This window comes from Micrasema longulum, unplaced genomic scaffold (assembly GCF_059751315.1).
Source record: "Micrasema longulum isolate JH-2025_06_02 unplaced genomic scaffold, ASM5975131v1 h1tg001259l, whole genome shotgun sequence".
NCBI lineage: Eukaryota > Metazoa > Arthropoda > Insecta > Trichoptera > Brachycentridae > Micrasema > Micrasema longulum.
In genome coordinates, this window is record NW_028278446.1 from 236,897 (window position 1) to 258,837 (window position 21,941).

Genomic DNA, 21,941 nt, shown 5'->3' on the forward strand with positions numbered 1-21,941 from the left:
ACACGAGATAAAAGTGTTTTTTACGGCTGCAAGAGCGTTTGGAATATCACCCCAGAAGAGTTAATAGAAAACATTTCGGATGAATTTGATTTCGGTGGTAAAACACTTGTGTATAAAAGACGGCGAAATGAGTTTATTCTTCAATAATTTGAACTTTCAGTAGTATGGGGGAATCAGCACCACGCAAGGGAAAACTCCAATATTTTTTTTCCCAATCAAAATTTAATATGATTTTTTATGTTTCATATAAAGTGTGCTTCAAGATGAAATATTTAAAAAACTTATCGAAAATTAGTATGTTTCTCATTTTAAAAAAAGTAGGCTCGATTCCCATTGCCCCAGGGTACGGCCGGAACGGGATAATAAGATCCATGGGATGGAGTAATAAGATTCATATCTGAACAATGAGAGCCATCATAATAATCTCTTTAAAGCAAATAAAGAATATTGAATTTTTCTTACAAACAGTATAATGAAATGAAGCATTTTAAAAAACATACAAAATAATCAAATAATATTGAAAAAAAGAACAATTTATAGTAATCTTACAAAAATTACAAATATACTCAGAGGGCGAATAATTCTGAACATTGAGTTTGTGCCCAATTGCCACATCCTCCTCATATTTACCACAATTTACTAGATTTTATAGATAACTACAAATTTTACAGCTATTAGATTTACTTTCAACATTGTAACTACTTCCATTGTCGCAAATATTATGATCATCAATAGACTCATCTGATGAGCTAGTTTGATCTCGAAATAGAAAACTTTTGTCTCTTTCATTTCATTTCTTAACTGTTTGTCCCTTAAGAAGAGAAGGTAAGATGATCAGTCTCATGCTTCAGGTACCAGTCCAGGAACTATGAAATATTCTAGTGTAAAAACACCATTTTAAATAAATATTTCATATCAACCATGTCGGGAATTGAACTAGAGACCTCTTGCATAGTAGGCAAATGCGCTGACCATTACACCACGAGGCCGATACTTCGACTCCTCTACTTTATTTTTTTTTCTTTTTCGATCGGTGGTTTTTCTTTGGAGATACGCTTTTTCCTCTTTGCTTCATGATTTTGTTTTGAGTGGGAATTATTATATCTGAATGCAGTTTACGCGTCCTTTTTCTGCTTTCCCAAGAGGTCGGTGGTTTCGGGGATATAACAAACCTTGGGGTGCTATTCTGAACCACTCTCGCGGCACGAGAAAACAGTTTTTCTCGTTTTTTTTCATTTTGTATATAAATACACGAGATAATATCTCGTGTATTTACGAGATAATACGGCCGCGAGAGCGTTTGGAATACCAGCCACGAAGTAACATTTTAATCAATGTTAGCATTTACGATAGACTCCTTATTAAGAAATTGATTTTTGTTAGCAACAGAGTCATCAATGTTAGCATTTACAATAGACTTCTTATTAAGAAATTGTTTTTTTTTAACAACAGAGTCATTAATAAAAATGGAATCATTGTTAATAGCGGGATCTCAATAATAAGCCAACCTTTAATCAGAGTTTCAACACAATCTCGCGTTGCAGTGCTCTGATTAGGTATAGTGTGTTTTTCTCTATCATTTGAACAGTTGTCAACCACATTTGAAGCAACAGAATTTATGGCATAATAGTCTTCATCACTGAAAGTATTCGCGTTGAGTAAGCTTATGCCTGTCACATGGAAGCCACTTATGCTTTTTTCGATTAAAGCTACTTTACTGTTAGTTTTCTGGAATAGACCGGCTATATTACATGGTGTTGTCTTTATATTTGTTTTTTATTTCACTAAAAGATCACACTTACGATTGTATGTCTTTTTCAAAGGTCCGATGAATCCAGTGGCTGTAGGCGGTGCGATGAGCGCGATAGTATAGACAGCATTGTGATGTGATATTTTTTGCAAAACTCACATGCTCCCAACGTCGAGTGGCTGTTGTGATTATCAAAGATCAGCAATATCTTACTACACATTTTTGAATTGTTGCATCCATTAAAAAAAACGGTCCCATCGGTTTTTCGGACAGTGGTAAATAACTCCAGGAGGGCCGTCTTTTTCAAAGAGAGGAGAATGACGCTGCCTTGAAAATATAAATAAAGATGGCACATAAGTTCCAATGGCACTCACAGCGCAAACAGTAGTGATAGTTGTTCCCCTTTCCCAAGAAGTGATGGTTCCAACTTTCTTATGTCCTGTTTTTGATAATATTTTGAATGGATCTTGAACTCCAGATATTTCTGTCTCGTCGACACCAAAGATTTAGTGAGTCCCGTATTTATCGTTACTCATAACTTATTAATAACGTAGTAGAGTTATGCAGTATTCAGCGTCGTAGCTAGGGTCGTAAGTTTTGAGTCAATTTTGCCCCCACAATACTTATTTTCTAGGAAGAGAAAGAGAAAAGAAGGCTGTGGGTCTGCAAAGTGCGCCCCCCCCGAGGGTTGCGCCCCTGGCAGCCGCCCGCCTGGCTAGCCCCCAGCTACGACGCTGGTAGTATTATGTAAACATGTAAATACTTATTAAGATAACAATCATGTTGATTTCTTCCAAATATAGTACGGCAGTATCTAAGCAATATTTCCTTAGTAACACAAATGGCAAATAAAATAAACGGTAGGTAGGTACAATGGGTATCTTATCTTAATTTTCAGGCGTCTAGAGAAAGAAAAACAGTTAAATATCTTGTTTACCCAAAAATAAGAAAGATACGTGGTTATAATGCGACTTTAATTACATTTCATTGTTTTCATCATTTTGATACGAATGAATCAACTTCTTAGATTTAAGAGCCTATACTACCTATGTACCTACTTTGTTTATTATAGGCGATTCATTTTGATAATATTATTTTAAATTACCAACCTAACCATCATCCGCTCTCTGTAAGCAGAAATGATAAAAATTCATAGTAGGTACCTGCATTGTACCCGTCTACTAGACTCTTGATATTGTTAGTTCTGTTTTTAAATAACGCAATGGCGCCCTTCGTGGTGTAATAATGACTAAGCGCTTGCCTCGTTCACGGAGGGTTCCGAATCCGATTCCCGATGAGATCACCAAAAATAAATGTGATTTTTCCCAGATAACTCTGATAGGTCTTTCTGACCTGTTGTGGTGCAAAAAAATACCAGTACTTTTTTTGTTAGTGTTCAAAAATGAATCTCAAAACCATAGAATTACGAATAGTCCAGAAACCGCATACGCGCATCAAACAGAAGGCGACTAAACTACTCTTAAAAGAGTAGTTTTACGTTTTAACCCCTTGTAGACGTCGCTCAGTACGCAACTCCCGATTCGAATTCAACTATGCCGTGTTGTGTCGTTTTAAAGTGTAGAAATACTGCTGGGATCTTGAAGAAACAGGATAGGATCACATTTTATGTGTAATTAGCAAATGCACGTGTAAGTAGCAAATGCATTACTTAAAAAATGAATTATTTTTCCATCGGTAAGATTTTCAAAGAAAACAAAATGAGCATTTCGTTAGTTTTGCCAGGGTAGTAATTTTTTTACCCTACTTTGATCATCTAATGAGAGAACTAATGGAAATTGGACCTCGGATTAAACAACGCCGTGGTGGACATTTGACTGACATTATCTTTAAAACATCAAATATTATTTAAAATTATATAAAAATGTCCGTTTTATGTAAAATAAAATTTGTTTTATATTTTAAGTTGAAAGTTAAATAATTAAATTATTCTTATTAAATGACTCTTTACTTATCTACTCCGTTGTGTCAATCAATGTTTCCGCGTGCACAATAAAATTTTAGAGAAATTAACAAATTCCTTTTTTTTAACCTTACATTTGTGTTGTGATTATATTTTTTCTCATTTGGCAGCATTACGCGGCGACTTCACGCATGCGTGCGGCGAAAGTGGGGGGATTTTTGGACACAGTTTTATGTATTCAAATATGATTCTACGCTTCTTCTGGATTATTCTTAATTCTATGGTTAAAACAGAGTGATGTGGCGTTCCATTTTATCTCCATGTCCCTGCGGAATAACAGCGCAATGGTTTGTTTGTTTGTTTGTTTGTTTGTTTTATTTGATGAATTCTCTCAGCCTCATTTGGTACAAAAAACACAGCGTATCTCGATAATTTGCTATATGAACCAAAGCTGGTCAATCAGTCTTAGGTCCGCCTCAGGCGTCAGTCCGGGGAATATGAAACACAGATGTGAAAAACCATTTTATATATATTTTTTATTTTATTTATTTATTTATACATATTATAATATTACCTAATTTTTTTTGTACATTTTGCCCAGCTAAGAAGGGTACATACCCCGTTCCAAGCTAGGCAATGACATTTTAATACATAATAATTATTTACAAATTAAAAGAAAGAACAGACAAATAAAATATAAGCTTATATACTATTGATACATACACAGATACACATATATATACATAGTATATACTTAAATATTTCATCTCGACTTTGCCGGGAATCGAATCGGAAACCTCTGGCATGGTAAGCAAACGGTTTTTCCGATACACCACGAAATTAATTGACCTCCACCAGATTTACTTTTTCATAATTTTGACTCTCAAGTAGCCAGTAAAATAAAAAAAACTGTCAAGTATTCTGTATTCCACGAGAACACGTGATTTTTTGTCTTGTTTTCTTTTTGTAAACTATTTTTATTGTTAATCTGGATAACTACTGGAGGCGATAAGGCTGACTGGGCTTTGTACTGTAGATGCCTCCCGAGAGCCTTAACCACGCTTGTTTACTTTACAAGGCACCCGGCTTTTAGGTTCTTTAGCGGTGGTGTAGTCCTAAATAAAAAAGTACCGGAGAGCACCACCACTACTAAGGTGAAGAGGGAGGGAAGTTTTCTGATGGGGGGGGGGGCGGTTAGAGGGGGGAAAGTGGGGGTTGAAGGAGGTATCATCAGCTCGTCATATATAATTTTGTGAAGGATTTTTTACACCTTTGTTTCTATATATTATTATCTACCGTACATTTGACAAAAAAAAACCGTTTTGTGAGTATCTAGGAGAATAAAAATTCTAATTATTAGGTACCTAGGTACAAACGAGTATATTAATATCCTTTCGCGTTTATCACAAATGAAATTTCCTAGTCATCTGCAGCCAATATTCAATATTCCGCATGTGCTTGTTTCTGCATTCCTCCACAATATACAAATAAAATAAAAAATATGTTTATTACTAAAAAAAACACGATCTATTGTTCTGCAAAGATTACAGTTTAAAAATAATGTCACTCTCAAAAACCACGCGACGCGATGATACCTTTATATGACCGGGCATTATGAAAGTTATCGAAATAGGTACTTATTGTTTAAACATAAAATCTGTGTTTTGTAAAAGCGTGTACTGAAAATAGGATGTCATTAAAAAAAATGTTACGAGAAAAAGACGGTATTTTCAAAAGACAGTCTTTCATATAATTGGTAGGTCAATAAAACATTAACACTTAAAAGCAGTAGAATCTCCAACCTATTATCACTGGCAGAAATCTTTAAAAAGAATCATAAAATTAGGTGGTACCTAGTTCAAATTCTTCCGTTCCTGTTTTGAATGGATGGGATGGCAACATGTGCAATGTGCAATGACACGTGGTTAGACATTTGTCGGGTATCGGCAATAAATACATTTGTTATTATTTCGAATTGTTTGAAGACACATAAGTAGATATTTTTTTGAAACGTAATATTTGTTCCTGACCATTGCCGGAGCGCCGCTCCGTTCAGATAAAAAGTGCCGGAGCGCCATTTGGGTACGCTCCAGCCTGACTACACCACTGTAAGAATCTTTAGTCCCCAAAAGTCTTCGGAGTAGACAATTCTCGTCTGAAAGGGACCTGACTTGTGGGGATAAGCGGGGAAGGTCTGGAGAGACTTTGTGGATACCACATTGGTATCGGACATAGATTAAGTTATATTTGCTTACTAAATTAGATATGTTTACCTTCATATTCTGTATTATGGAAATGCTATTCATAATATTAATACAATTACTATACCTTTGTAATCATTTATAATAATTATGCATTGATTAACGTTCTTATTAATAAATTGGTATCGCATCTAGTGTAGGTCACAACGCCCCATATGGTTATATGGTAACCGGACTGGTTTACACTGAATATAATTATTTCACAAATTTACAAACGTACGTACAAATCATATAATGGAGTACCAACGCCCAATATTTGACCCAAATTTAGAATTAAAAAAGAAGTCTTTTAAAAACTAAAAACATCTGTAAATTCGCGTACGTACAAATTTAAAAATGGTGTACCAACGCCTGATATATGGCCCAAATTATGAATTAAGGTTTTCAAAAATTAAGTATCTTAAAAACTAAAACCATCTGTAAATTTGCTTGAGCTTAATGATAAAAATATAACACAGAATTGAAGTACCCGGAAAAGGAAACGTCGAAAGAAAATCTCGTGACAAATTGTTAAAGATTTTGTAAATGACAGAAAATGTATCTCAAGATTTATGTCATTAATCTAAGATAAAGAAAAGTAAACGTTTTTAAAATGGTTTTTGTGTGTTTTTTAGAAAAACAATAATAAAACAAAAAGAAGAGGATTTGGTGAAAACAGCATTTAACGTTTGGCAACGAGTATGAAACGTAACTCCTAAATTTGTATGCTGTAGGCTTAGATTATAGACAATATATACATTTACTCTTAGGCTGTAGGTGTAAAATTAAAATAACACAATCCCGTATAAGAGCAAAATACAGTAATATGCCATCAATGTTACTTACTATAAGAATTCTACATTTGATTAGATAATATTCCTACTCTCAAATGCCGGAATCGATGAATGTTTTCTTTGTGTTTTCGAAGTTTTAAGCCTTAACCTCGGTTCGATGTTCATTTTTCGTTTTTCCTCTTTTTCAAATTAAGTTCTTAAAATACGAGTTGAAATAAAATCATTTTTTTAGATTTTAATGGTGAATATAAATGAAATCGTCTAAAATTTCGTGTTGTATCCTAAGCAAAACAATATTGCTCCAAAAACACTCTATCTCTCTAGTTAAGTAGAAATGCATTCCACACGAGAGGTATACATGATAATATTTACATCAATACACAATGCGATGGAATGCATATTGAATTTATTGTTCATATCCATGGCCGACTCGACTCCATGATGATTCTTAATAACAAATTAACAAACAATCGGTGCTCCAACATACAGAATAATATAATAATAAACCGATCTAAAACAAAGTTAAATCCAAATTTAGTATAATAGGTAAAATATGTTTTTTAGTTTAGTTTTTTTTTGTAAAAAAAGTTTCTTAATAAATAAAAGGTAAACACATAATAATTCATATTTTATATCAAAAATGTTTTGAGTACGTCCAAATGTTTTTAGACAAGCTAGATATCCTAAAAATCTTTGGACGAATTAAAAACAGTGTTGATTAAACTAACTAGTATAATTATAATAATAAAAATAAGTATTTAGTTTCATTCCAATTTTATTTATAATTTATAACCAGTGACCGAGTTTCGTCATGGCTGACATCGTCATGGCTGACATCGTCAGACTGGTATAAGAAGTATAAAAAATGGAAAACTGTTTTCAGGCGTTGCCTAGTAGGTGAATTAGTTCGGCCGTATGAATCTTACCCAAACGATAAAGGTTTCAGCTCATTCACTTTACAAAAGTCAACATAAAGAAGAGTTGAGGAAATGTAGATATTTAAACATAGGCAGAATAACGAAAGATACACAGTGTGTAAAATGGCCACTTAAACCAACCAATGGCAGGTCACAAGCCCTATAAATGCCTAGACTTTCTTATTCCCTTCTCAAAAATGTTTTCTCTTTCTGTTGCAACAAATTTAGAACATTTTATATACCTATACCGCCTTTTTCTTGTCTACATGTACATACTATATATATATATATATATATATATATTTAAATATATGTGTACATATATTTTTTTTTTTAATATGTTCGTGTTTTTATGTTGTTTTAACTTTTTATAAACGTTAATCCATTGTACTGTTTTATATTATATTGTACATTTGTATGGCACAATTGGATTTTTTGAAAATACTTTTAAATAATAATTACAATATAAACTGTTGCATGATCATGTTACGAAATAAAAAATGTAATAACCAATTTCTTATTAAGCCTTCTTATATCCCTTCCCCTCACTGCACATTCCAATTCATACATTCACACACAAGCATTTATTAAATTTAAAAAAATGCATTTAATAATTTTTATCTGTGGAATCGTTTAGTTGACTTTGTGATTGTTCAATGTATATATTATTTCTAATAATGCCCCCGTATAATTCCCCAATAAATAAAAATGCAAGGGCATTGCAATATACCAATGTACAGTTGTACCTACATATATGTACATACATATATGTATATACATATACGAAAATAAAATAAACTAAGTACCAACTTAGTTAAACAACTTGTAAAATGTACTCCTCGGCACGGGATCTCCCAGCGATAATATATTATAACCTCAGAGTAATAAATAATGTGTATGGATTTGAAATCTCATGTCGAAATAAAAAGTGGATGCCGCAATTTGAATTTTCTGTTAGATGAGAAATATTCACATCCGGAAAAACATTATTTATTCGTTTTCGGATTAAGTCATCAAAGTTTTGTTTGAATTTAAAAAACGTGAACATGTGACAAGTGAGTGTTATCGACATGATATAAATATGCTGGGTCACCATTGTAATCTATTGGATAAAAATATAACGGAGTCTAATCGGTGCCTCTTGTAGTAAACATATACAAAGTCACGTACGTTAACACGACACTACAGGTATTCTCAAAATATGGGCAGATAATTTTTTATAATTTTTTTACTGTATTTTGTACGTAATAATATAAATTGGTTGAGTATATATTTCTGTAAAGATATTGTCCACCTCGTTATCAAATAGTCAGCGCGTTTGGCTATCATGCAAGAGGTCTCGGGTTCGATTTCCGACATGGTTGATATGAAATATTTATTTCAAAATGTGTTTTTACACAATAATATTTTATGGCCCCCAGACTGGTAACTGAAGCGTAAGATCATCTTACCTTCAGTAACAAACATGATCAAGATACGCTACGGTTGGTGTACCAATTCAGTGTCCTATGCACCGATATACCATAAATAACTGTATCAACATTATTATCCCACGTACGTTATTTACTTGGAGCAAATGGCGTCCAAAAACAGCCTTCTGGTCTCTTTGTCGACTGCCAGCTCCTAGATAGATTTCCGGTTTAAGGGTGGCCATTTTTAAAACTTTTAGTGTATTTTAACAGCTACGGGGTTCTACTTTTAAATGCCAACACAACTCACCGACGACAACTCGCGACGTCACGGGCGGTGTAATTACAAAACTTTGAAAAATCAAAGCGATGATAATACGATACATGATAATGAAAAAACTTTTTTGGCTTAGTTTGATAGTCTATTAACAAACAAAAAAATATTAAAAACCGTCGAACTTCCTCGTTGATTAATCTTTTTAGAACAGTTTAAGAGCGCCTGGTTTGTCAGCCAAGCCTCCGACGGGCAACATAAATAAATATACACACAGTGCGTAGTGAATTATTCAGTATCTGCTCTCTGCTCTACCTTAGAACTGCAGGCTGCATACGTCGGTCTTACGATATTTATATCATATTATTATTTACATTACATTCTAGTGAAGCTGATCCACCACAATGAGGCTAGGAGAAACAGTGCCAAACTTTAAGGCCCAAACTACCCAGGGAAATATTGAATTCTACTCGTGGCTGGGAAATTCGTAAGTGAAATTTTATTTACTTATTCATATAAAACTATATATCGCTTGCCGGCAAAAAAGTGTCATAGCACAAAAACCTCTATTTCGAGAAAATGGGATATTTATATTTTTTTATATTTACCATGTTGATTATGTAAAAATTCTACGAGTTACATCATTCAAATTTTGTTTACAAATGGCTTGTTTATTTATATAACACTTATGGAACGGCTGCAGACATTCTGTCCAATTCTTTACTATCTTATAAGTCCACAATATCAAATTTATTTGCAGCTACTCGTCAAACTATTATTGACAATTCAATTCCATAAATTAAAAAAATACTTACTTGTTTATTTTTATTACCTCACACTTGTTTTTTATTTTTTACTTTTATATCAAATTGCATTGTAGTATTGGCAAATACGAATTTCATATTTACATATTTTTATTTCTTCCCTTTTTCGCGATAATATATGCTTGGTTGTTTATTAATTTAACTTAAATTTGTCTTTCTTGCTTACCGTAACACTTTATTTACTGTATTTGCTTTACAGAATTTATTTCATAAGCTTTGCATTTTTCGTTAATATGCTTACTGTTTTTTCTTGCATACCTTTGTTATTATTGTTTTTTTTTACTTTGTAAAACTTTTTATTATATCCTTTCTAACTAATTTCGCATATTTTTTCTGTATATTCTGTGTTTATTATTTAGTATGTTAGCATGTATTTTATTTTTATTTTTTGTAAATGCCTTTTGGGCGTTAATGAACAAAATAAATAAATAAATAAATATGGCTTAATATGTTTTTTTTACAATAAATTGAAGAGATCCTTTGTTTTATTTATTTATTTATACGCTCTACTGGCTTTTACATTTATTAGTAAAACATTCAAGTGCAGCGGTGTATTTTATTTTCTTTTAGTTTCGGTTTGGATTTATAAGCGTGTTTGAGTGTAATCTGGTTCAGGTTTTTTTTTCGCGTGATCATATTTATAAGAAGTTTTGAAAAACAGCTTTGTAGGATCATCTTGCTCTAATTCAAAAGCCTTCAGTTCAGAAACATTTAATGATTTTGCAGTCGTAAATCCAATATGCTCAGACAGATCAGACATCCATCTAAAATAATAAATGGAAATTAGTCTCTTAGAGCTAAATGTAAATATTTTACTAAATATTTATCCGCTCAATATCAATCTACCTTTACGCGAAAGTTGTTTAATATCTACGATGCTTGGACGTTCACAATGAGAATGGATGGTGTTCTGCTCTAGAATTGCGTTTTGTTTAAAATATACATGAGTTCATTTCATGCAGAAAGAAAGACCTAAGACAACATTGAACTCATGGAAATATTATTTTTTTACTCTAACAAGGTTATTAAATGTGTTTTGTCTTTTTTACATTCTTTTAAACTAGAACATAGATTACAAACAGACCAAAAAAAGAGTTCCTTTACAGGTAAAGTCTATTTTCCGAAAAAAAATACATATTATACTATTTCTCTGAAAAAACTGTCATAACATAATTTGTGACACCTTTCGTCGTAATAATTCTGTAATTATATTTTAAAACTAACCGATGCTCAGTCACATCACGCATTAATACGCTTTTCTGGTAACCGAACACACGTTTACTTTGTATCAGCACATTTGTGCTGATACAGTAGTATCCTATTTAGGATACTCTTCGTGCCGGTGATGTGAGCAAAACGGCTCAGTGAAAAATAGAACTTAGTGCCATATCTCTGCAGCCAAGAGCAACATAATAACGAAACTTTTACAGCCGAGCAAATGAAACATTCGCTATTGAATTGAATAATAATGTCAAAACGTAATTATTGTGTGTTGTGACACGTTTTTTGCCGGTAAGCGATCTGTTTACACATTCATGAACTTATCGTGGCTTTTAAGGCTGTGAGCCATAATAATTTACAAAAAAATATATAAATAACATAAAATAAATAATAATTTCACGTGAAACCTACAACAGCAATTTAATGTAAATATTGTTTTATATGTAATTAAAAAATGTACTAAATGTAAACGAAAAAATCGCAAATAAAATAATAAAAAAGAGAATAACAATCCAATAAAAGGAATAATATAAAAAAATTCAAATATAATAAATAATAGAACCATCGACATTAATAGATACTGATACAAAAACATGATTGAAATAATAATTAAAATATGGTGTATAATGTATAAATTATTCTTTGATTAATTAAATCATGTACGTGAAGTAAAAGATCTGAAACCTTATTGATATGAGTGAGATTCATCAGGCTGAATAATTATTTCACATACAAGGCTCTGGGCAGCGCCTCAAAATACTTTTTTTTGTATTCATTTTTCATTTTGTACCAGTTAGTTTAATCATCAGTATTTTGAGTATGGTAGTTGTCTCCATATTTTGATTGAATTGCTCACATAACGTATTGGTTTGAAATATATAACAGTATTTATGTTACGATGATAATTCCGGTTTATAAAAAGTACATTGTTTACACCTAAATAATCATAACATAACAATAAAACTTTGTGTCATACATTTTACTTATTAAATTTAAGTTAGTAAATCATCAGCATCATCATTTCCCTACCCTCATTCAGTCGTGCGTAGGGGGTTGCATTAGTACGCCAAATACAGCGTATTTCAATCACAATTTATTTGAAGGTAAAGTGATTAGCCTCATACTTCAGGTGTCAGTCCAGGGCCGCGATTATATACGCTATCTTTATCGCTATAAACTGTAATTAAACATGTTTAAAAAAATAAATATTCATTTTTTTCTATTCTTCATATTTTCATCAAACGAAATTATAGCGCGGTATAGCGCGTTTCTACATACTAAATACGGATTATAGCGCGCTGTAAACGCGTTCGGAATACCACCCCAGGGTTCCGGAACACAGACATTACTAATAATAAAGTAAAATCATTTGAAATGGTTGTTCATTTACATTTTACCAGCCGATACCGTAAGGCAATTTTGTGGATTTTTTTCCACAATTTAGCTTATTATAACAGGTTTTGGAGCCCAGAAAGAAAAATATGTCGGGTTTGGTTATCTATTAAGTTTTTCAATCCAACTAAAAACAACTTTTTATCAACAAAAAAAAAAAAAAACATAGTACCACTTGGAGCATTCCGTGCACTGGGCCCATTCTTCACTCAAGTTATAGCTCTGATTGCATTCCTCATTCATACATCCTTTCATACTTGCCCTTTGGTTGTGTCTGCTTTTGATGTGACCAGACTTGGAATTTTGGTTTACCTGATCTTGCCACGTCTTTCTGGGTCGTCCTCGTCCCACGTTACCTAATTTGCCCGTTGACTAATATAAGCATTTGTTATTCATTATGTAGGTGGTGCGTCCTCTTCTCCCACCCTGCTGACTTCACGCCCGTGTGCACCACGGAGTTGGGCAGGATCGCAGTGCACTATCCCCTCTTCCAGAAGCGAGGAGTGAAGTTGTTGGCACACTCTTGTGACAAACTGAACAGCCATGTCGACTGGGTCAATGTATGTTTTGTAATTTAAGAGTTTTACAATGTTTCGTGAACTTTTCGTTTTTATATCTGTACTCCAGTGGCAGACGGATGCAAATCCGGAATTTGATGAAATGACATTTCGATTTTCGTATCTAGTTTATGATCATGTCCATTGATTTTGAAGAAAGGTAAGCCTTATAATGAAAGAACCAATGTATTAAGATACTGAAAATACAAATCAATGCTATAAATTATTAAGAATTACTTATATAAAGTAGATTCAAAGAATCAAAGTAAAAACTTTAAAGGGAATTAGGAAATTAGGTTCGTTTTGAACATTTGATGTTGGGATTTGCATCCGTCTGATTTTGAGGTAGAGATATTAACTTCTATTTATATGGTCTATTATTATGTAGGTATTGTAGCTAAATTATGTTTTGTTTTTTTATTTTATCGTTTTTCAAATAAAGGTACATATATTTTGCTATTTGAATATATTTTGTGTTATCTAGAATTAAGACATTAAATTTCTACACTTTACTCTACGGTAATCTAGATATGCAATATACCCATTTATATATCAACACATGTAAGTATGTAAAAGGTACTTGTGCCGTTAAATCTAGAAAAATAAAATGAAATAAATACTTATGGGGATCGAACCGTCAGTAGGGTTGAAGTGAGTCACATCTTGTTGGGTGGTGTGATTTTATAAAATGCTGCGAACGCCCAGTTGCATTCCACCGGCAACACTACTGTCTAGTCCAACTCGTTAGCGTCCACGTCGCGAACCCCGGGCAATGGGATCACACTCATAACGGTGTGATCACAGCAGATAGCGAAAGGATGAAAAGCGAGTTTCTGTCGCCTCCAAACCAGAACCAAACAGCTAAGGGAAGATAACCCCAACAGAAAAATCCACCAGAGAAGGCAACGGGAAATCACTCTGGTCATCTTTTCCCAGGAATCACTATGGCGAGTACATCTAATAAGCAGTTGTCCTGGCTTCGAAGTAGCGCAGGACTAAGATGCTTTCGATGTAGTGATCGCCAACGTCGGGGGACCTGATAAGGCACCGCAAGAAGAAGAAGAAATACTTATGGTGAAATGCATCTGAGTGAAACACATTAAATTATTCTGATAATCATATAATCTGATAATCAATTATTCTGATAATAATCATAATATAATAATTCAAATGTGATTTTAATCACGCTTAGATGTTTAGTGTTGTAATTCATACTCTTTGTTGCAAAGAAATGACAACTATTCCTACAGGATTTGTGGAGAAAAATTGTGCATACTTTAAGAAAAAAATAAAACACTAAATCTATAAGAGCATGTAAGCATAAAAAATCAAATGTTAATCTCATTCGAATAAAACTCACAATCTGAGCCAAGATTGAATTAATTGAGATTTGATTATTGTATGAGTGAACTCGTTGTTTTAAAAAAAATATTTGAAGATAAAGACAATGCAACATAAAGTAAAAACTTTACTCGTCACTTTACCTAGGAACTCGATTATTGTTTCGTTCTTCCCACCCCGTAGTTTAATGATTCGCGCATTCGGTTACCGCTAATGAGTTCGATTCCCGGTAAAGCAATGCAAAACATTAAAAAATACACACGTTTTATTGTCAAAATGCTTGTATCAAATTGAATTTTCGAAGTTGGCTTTGTCAGGAGTTGTAACGTACCCGGTGTCCATAATGGTGGCATAATTAAGTGTGGATAAGTGTAAGAAGAATAGAAAAGGGAAAATCATATCGCTTATCGGACTAAACCAATACAAACATACACCACTTTCGGTCAAAGAGACTTAAGAGTATTCTTCTTCTTCTTCTTCTGCAGCCTTATTCTCTCCACTGCTGGATAAAGGCTTCTTCCAAACGTCTCCATTCTTCCCTATCACCCGCTTTCATCATCCACGTTTTACCGGCAATAGAGGCAATGTCGTCGACCCATCTTTTCTGTGGCCTCCCAACACTTCTTTTGTTTGCCCACGGTCTCCACTTTATTATTCTGGGTGTCCACCTGCCATCATTTTGCCTCGCCAAGTGTCCTGCCCACTGCCATTTCAATTTCGCTGCACGATCCATGATATCCACGACTCCGGTTCGGCGCCTTATTTCTTCATTTCTTATTTTGTCTCTTAGATATACACCGAACATCCGTCTTTCCATGGATCGTTGCGTGTATTTTAATTTCTAGACAGTATTATGCAATTAAAATCCATCGTTAAAACAATTTTATTACAAGAAAATGAATTGTGTTATTCGGCCAAACCAGCTTTAAAATGTTCGCTCCACGGAAAAATAAGTACAAAGTGTATTGTCGAGTGTCCTCGGCACGGGTTACCCCAGTGTGGACACATATTTTTAATTGTTTATTATTGTATTGTATAAAGCAAAAAACACAAATAAAATGAAAATAATAAAGTCGGGGATATTGATTTTTTTTTCTGGCCGGCAGGACATAAAGTCATACTGTTTGGACATTCCCGGGGAGTTTCCCTACCCCATTATCGGAGACGAGACGAGGGAGCTGGCGGTAATGCTGGACATGATAGACGAGAAGAACAAGAGCAACCCAGACACGGCCATGACGGTCAGGGCTCTCTACATCATCGATCCCAACAAGAAACTCCGCCTCTCCATGCTGTACCCCGCATCCACTGGCAGAAACGTCGAGTAAGTTGTTTTACAAGTCTGACGACGTCTGGCATCTGGGCTCCGGTTACAATGGGAAGTTTACATTTGAATACCAGAAACTTAAAAGGCTCTATGTGCCATGGACAAAAACGGAAAGCAGACGGGAAATTAAAAATACACATAATAATTCAAAGAAAACATTATTTTATTTTTATGCCAAATCAACAAAAGAGCATATTTTAATGTAGTTTAGTAAAAAATATATAAAAAAGACATATTAAACTAAGTATAAAATCAAAAAAACAAATAATTTAAAAGAAAGTCTCATGTACCGTTGTTAGTTTCTTTTAAAAGGGCCAAAGTGCCCTGCTCTCTAAAGCAATAAAGGTGTTAGTGCCTTAGTGAGAATAAAGAAATAGGTACATCCACTGTTTCATCTATCTATAATAGTGATGTGACGACGATGAAAATTCCCATGGTATTTATAATTCAGTATAATTACTATTTAGCACCCAACATCGTGTATATCTAAAATTCTATTATAAAACTGTTTATGTTCTTCCGTGTGCAAGTAAGGTATTAGATTTTTGAGATCTTTTTTCTTATCTTCTGTTATTTTGCTCTTGCAATTCAGCATGGGTAAGAAATAATTATCTAAATCCGATAACTTTTTGTTCTTCTTCAATAATCTTACAATTTTCCAGGGCTCCATAGAGTTGTGGGTCTCTTTCATTTTGACAACGAAAGGATTATCACTTACGAATTTCAAGCGATGAGCCTTCGATATCTGCATTGTGGTAGTATTCAAAAATGTTTCGGCAGCCAATTTAAAATCCATGAAATCATGTGATGTCATTGAAATAACATTAAAAGGCTGCTTGTCACGAGTATTTTTCATCATATCAACAAGATCTGCAGGAACAATGGAATGTGTTACTCGTTTCCTTTTTTCGATTAAAGCAAAGTCCCTGTCGCAGCTAAGGAATGAATGCCCGCTCATTAAAAATTTATGCTCTATCGATGTAAAAACTTTTTTATACACAAGATATGCCCATAAAAATATCATCATTTTATTTTTATTTTGTCCACTACAATTGTCACTCCACATGATGAGATTCTCCTTTCTTATAAAATTATTAGAAAACATTTTGTAAATGCAGGATGCTATCGCATTTCCCCCTCTTCCTGTAATAGCTTCATGCCACATAAGCATATACCCATCACCGGTATTTTCGATATGCACACCCAAATTGAAATTTGATAATTGTCGCGAATAGTACATGGGCCCATGAGTTAAAGTTGGTGTCAGCAAAACTTGTTGCAAGTCCATGGCGGCAGTGCATATATTACTACTCGGCATCTGTGATTTTTTTATATCAAGTGACATCTGTTTTGTTGCTTTTTCTGCTTTTCGATGGTGTAATTCAAGTTGATTCTTCAGTATTGTTTTATTAGATGGATCGGCATTTATTTTAGCAACATAGAGGTCGCACGTTGCACATGTATCAGTTCGTTTCTGGCCAAATTTTAAATTCGGAAACTCCTTTCCAAAAATTTTAGAGTAGAACTTATATGTGACTTTTGACTCCGGAAAAGATATCTTAAATGCTTTAAACAAACGATGTATATTTAAATCTGGACTTAAGTATTCTTTCTCTGATCTCGCTCGACCATAATGACTTACAAGTCTGGGAAACATATTTACATGTTGTTTAATTTCATCCTCATCTTCGTCTGAATATTTTCGTTTTTTCTTATTGATGTTTCCTCTTGATTCCAAGTAGGTTGTATGTCCTTGTTTCTTTTTATCGAGTAGTACTTGAATCTTTTTTGGAGAAAGGGAAAAAATGTTCATGAACGTTGCTTTGCACACACCGACAACATTTCCCTTGCCATCTGGAAGCATATAATATGCGGTGCATTGTCGCCTACTTAGAGCAGGAGATTCATAGGTTCCATGCCTTCTTCTTTTAATTTCTGTCAAATGGATTAATCCCATCAGAAAAGAAGATTGCTTTTCATTGTTTTTTAACGCATAGAATTCCGTGAACAATGACATCTTTTGTTCGAAAGGTATTTCTTTGCAGTTATAGCTGCATTTGCAGATACACTAAAATAAAAAATGAAGTGAATGAAAGCAACATAGATAATATAGGTACGCAACCGTGGGCGTATCTTAGGGACTTAGGGTCAATATCTATCACTCAGTAGAAACTAAACTAGAGGAACTAAATGTGGTGGAGTGTAATAATGATATAGTAATTTCTCCCGGTTGCAATCATTAGGGCGTAACTTATTTTCTGATATGCCGTTAACATAGTTATTTACACATTAATAATAATATTTACGAAAATATCCATGAAAATATAATTATTAAGGTTTAATTATCTTTAAACGAATTTATAATAAAAAATATATTTTTAAATTCTTTTTTTTGCTCTCCTAAAAACAAGTAAAAATAAAGTTTCACCCAAATACCTCTGACCGGGAGATTTAAAAAATTGAATTCAATACAAATACTCCATTTAAACTATGTCATGGTTGGCAGAAAATTACAGGTTGGCACATCCCTAGCGCATGATGAGTGACATTTTATCTAGTAGAGACAACCGGTGAAGATTTAAAACAATGTACAAACCTCTTGATTTGGGGGTCGTTTTGCAGGAATCAACTTTCTATTGGATGTAAAATATTCTTGTCCAGAATCTTTTAGCTTCTTTCGGGCCACTTGGGCACTTTTTTCCCCCTTTTTACGTCTTTTAACGCCACCACTATTCACAGAGACCGGTTCATTGTCAACCATTTTGATACAAATAGCATATGACTGGCGATGGCACTTAACACCTTTTAAAGGAAAACAGATGTTGGTACTTACAACCAACGCCATCTTTAGAATTTTTTATAAAATATTATTTGTACTACAATGGCATTTATACCCTTCTGTAGGACATTGGCCTTGGCACATACTATCCATTTCTTAAATAAAATCATTTTCGTTATTTATGGCACTTACACCCTTTTAAGTTTCTGGTATTCATTTATCTTCAATTTTATCTACAAAGTAAAATTAAGTTTTCTGTATGAAAAGCAGATTATGCATACATTTTGTTCTTCTAAACATGTTCAATTATAGGTTACCGACGAGGTTACTTTAAATGTTCATGCAAATATCCTCATTTTCGTACACAGATATCGATTTTTCTTTATATACAGTCGAATATAACTCTGTTAACTTTCCATTGTAATCGAGGCCCTGAAGCGTAAGACTGATCGATACTTTAATGTCAGAAAAATGTGATTGACATTTAACATTTGTAGATGACTATTACTGGATAGTAAACTTATTGTTGTTTTTTTTTTATTTTTTATTCATAAATTTCATATAAAGTACAAGTTTTTGTAAAATTCTAATTTTTAATAAATTAAAATAATAAATACGCTGCAATTGGTCGGCAGTGTCCTATGCAGCGTTTAGTAATGATAATGGTGCCGAAATAATAATGCCGTAATGTAAACATAAAGTTATTCATCTTTATCCCCCTTTTGGCACCCATTGGTGGATAGGGCACTGCATCGGTAAACCAAATACAGGTTATTTTAATCACATGTAACATAAAGGTAAGGTGATCAGTCTTACGCTTCAGGTGCCAGTATTACAATGGGGAGTTAACAGAGTTATCCTCGACTGTCTATAAAGAAAAATCGATATTTGTGTAAGAAAATGAGGATATTTGCATGAACATTTAAAGTAAGCTCGTCGGTAACCTATAATTGAACATGTTTAGAAGAAAAAAATGTATGCATATTCTGCTTTTCATACAGAAAACTTAATTTTACTTTGTAGATAAAATTGAAGATAAATGTAAACTTTCCATTGTAACCGGAGCCCAGATGCCAGACGTCGTCAGACTAATAATATAGTTATATTATTAATATGAGTGCTTTTTTACTTACAATTTTTAAATTTCAAAAATTAACTATCAATAATTTTACTTTTTTTTCTCACTGAAACGTTAAAATATTTTTAACTACTAGCCTTTTTCCCAGCTAGCGATTGGTGAAATTAGTTTTAAAAAATAATTTTGAAGTATTTTGCATTTCTATGATTTACGAAAATATTTATATTTTGGGGTCATTTTCTTTCAGTGGTAAATGAACGTGTTATAAAATGGAACATTTTCCGCGGTGAAACTGAATTTGAAGCTCATTATATGTATTAAGATAAGGACTTTTAGTAGGTAGTAGAGTATTATATCCGGCCTCCCATGTAGATCAGATGGCAGCAGTTTTTTTAATAAAACATAATATTTAAGTATTTTTTCTAGTGAAATACTCCGAGTGATAGATTCCCTGCAGCTGACTGATAAACTCAAAGTGATTGCTACTCCAGCTAATTGGGTGGTAAGTGTTTATCAATAATTAAATAAATAATTTATCAAAAGTTTATCAAATTAACCAATTATTATTATTACGATTAATTTGTATAAAAATTCAGCAAAACACTCCTTGTATAAGACGCTTGGCTGGCACACGAATCGTTCCGGGTTCGACTCCTGGTGGGAAAACAAAAAATAATTTTTGTGAGTTATTTTTCTGAATCTAAGGAGTTCTGGTTTAAAATTCACCACTGTAAAAACGTCTCCTGGCCAACAGGCACAACAGTGCAAAAAAGCGAAAAAATAAATGCCTATTTTTTGCGTTTGCGTAGGAATGGAGTGAGTGGTGAGAGGGGTTGAAATTCGATCATTTCCATTTGTTCTTAGCACAGTAAACAGGAGTGGACTTTGAGAAATAATTTTTGTTTTAATTTGTCGGTTTTTTAGTATTTAAGTTTACTAATTCTTAAAATTATAATATTTTGTTTTAAACATGTAGAACTTTTATAAATGACTCCATTGTGAATGTTTAGTTTCGTCTCCCGAGACAAACATTTCGTCGTTCATCTTTCGAAAAGGTGTACCTCATTTTTTGTCGAAATTGAATTATGAATATTTATATTTATATGAAAACTAAGTAGTATTGTATTAAAATAAAAATAAAAAAACTACAAAATACAGAAAAATCATATTTTTATTATTTTAAGAGGCGAAAATTTTCGAAACCAATTGACGAAAAGTTAAATTAAAAAATCACGTTCAAGCGAGGACTTTTCGCTTTAATTTTATTTTTTCAAAGATGTTAAACAGTTTTGAGGTGGCTGATTTTTTACACAGAAGCCTATTTAAATATGGAAGAGAAATATTCTAATTTCAATTAAGCATTTAACGCTGAGTATAGTTTTAGCGCTTGCCTATTGGTTTAATTCGATCATAATAGTATGATCTGATCTGAGATGACGTAATGAAAACATGCACATACAGACCGGTAGAGCATACCGAGGTAGATAGAGATAGTAGGCAAGTTAAGTATACCGTCTCTGTAAGTTACGATGAAGATAGCGTTTGTAATAGCGGTCCGTGTTCTTTAAATGTCTCGTGAATACATAGACTTGCATATTTCCTCCTCAGAAATGTAATCCATCTCTTTTGTGATTAATATTTTTATGTTTCTTTGATAGCCCGGAGAGAAGGTTATGATTCTTCCCGATGTTCCGGATGCAGATTTACCCGCACTGTTCCCAAAAGGAGTTGACAAAGTCTCAATGCCCTCAGGAAAGGTGTATGTCAGAACAACCACAAACTACTGAACAAGACATGTTTAATCATAATATTACGTTTTGTAATCAAAATTAATATAAAATACTTAATGTTATTGTGTCACTTCATACTACGCCATAAAATAACGTAAAAAATACGTAGTATATCTTTAAGCAGTCAAGATTATAATTTTATTTGAATATTTTTTTATATTTATAAATAAATTCAGTGTAAACATATTTTCATATTTTTTTATTTGATAAATCAATTTTGAAGTTCATGTCCGATTTTAAAAAGATACGGTCAAATAAGGGTGGATGTTTTATTTTTAAAATTTATTAAGATGCTATTCAGTTCAAATCACATCCTGTAAAAGAAAA

General features: G+C 33.1%; 1 protein-coding gene and 1 long non-coding RNA gene across 2 annotated transcripts; one reads left to right on the forward strand and one right to left on the reverse strand.

Moving 5' to 3' along the window:
- The first annotated feature begins 8,015 nt into the window (after positions 1-8,015).
- On the forward strand, positions 8,016-21,800 carry LOC148276207 (peroxiredoxin-6-like). Its single transcript, XM_088234561.1, has 5 exons — positions 8,016-9,792; positions 13,146-13,302; positions 15,747-15,964; positions 20,251-20,326; positions 21,483-21,800. The coding sequence occupies exons 1-5, from the start codon at positions 9,710-9,712 to the stop codon at positions 21,609-21,611; spliced, it is 663 nt and encodes a 220-aa protein (XP_088090687.1). The 5' UTR covers positions 8,016-9,709; the 3' UTR covers positions 21,612-21,800.
- LOC148276208 (uncharacterized) lies at positions 16,081-20,243 on the reverse strand. Its single transcript, XR_015823828.1, has 2 exons — positions 18,564-20,243; positions 16,081-18,035 (listed from the first exon to the last, which is right to left on the reverse strand). It is a non-coding gene; the product is annotated as an uncharacterized LOC148276208 (long non-coding RNA).
- Positions 21,801-21,941: the final 141 nt, after the last annotated feature.

Coding starts and splice junctions, on each gene's coding strand:
- LOC148276207 (XM_088234561.1), top strand. CDS start 9,710: ATGAGGCTAGGAGAAACAGTGCCAAACTTTAAGGCCCAAACTACCCAG. Junction 13,303..15,746: donor GCCATGTCGACTGGGTCAAT/GTATGTTTTGTA, acceptor TCTGGCCGGCAG/GACATAAAGTCATACTGTTT. Junction 20,327..21,482: donor CTACTCCAGCTAATTGGGTG/GTAAGTGTTTAT, acceptor TTTCTTTGATAG/CCCGGAGAGAAGGTTATGAT.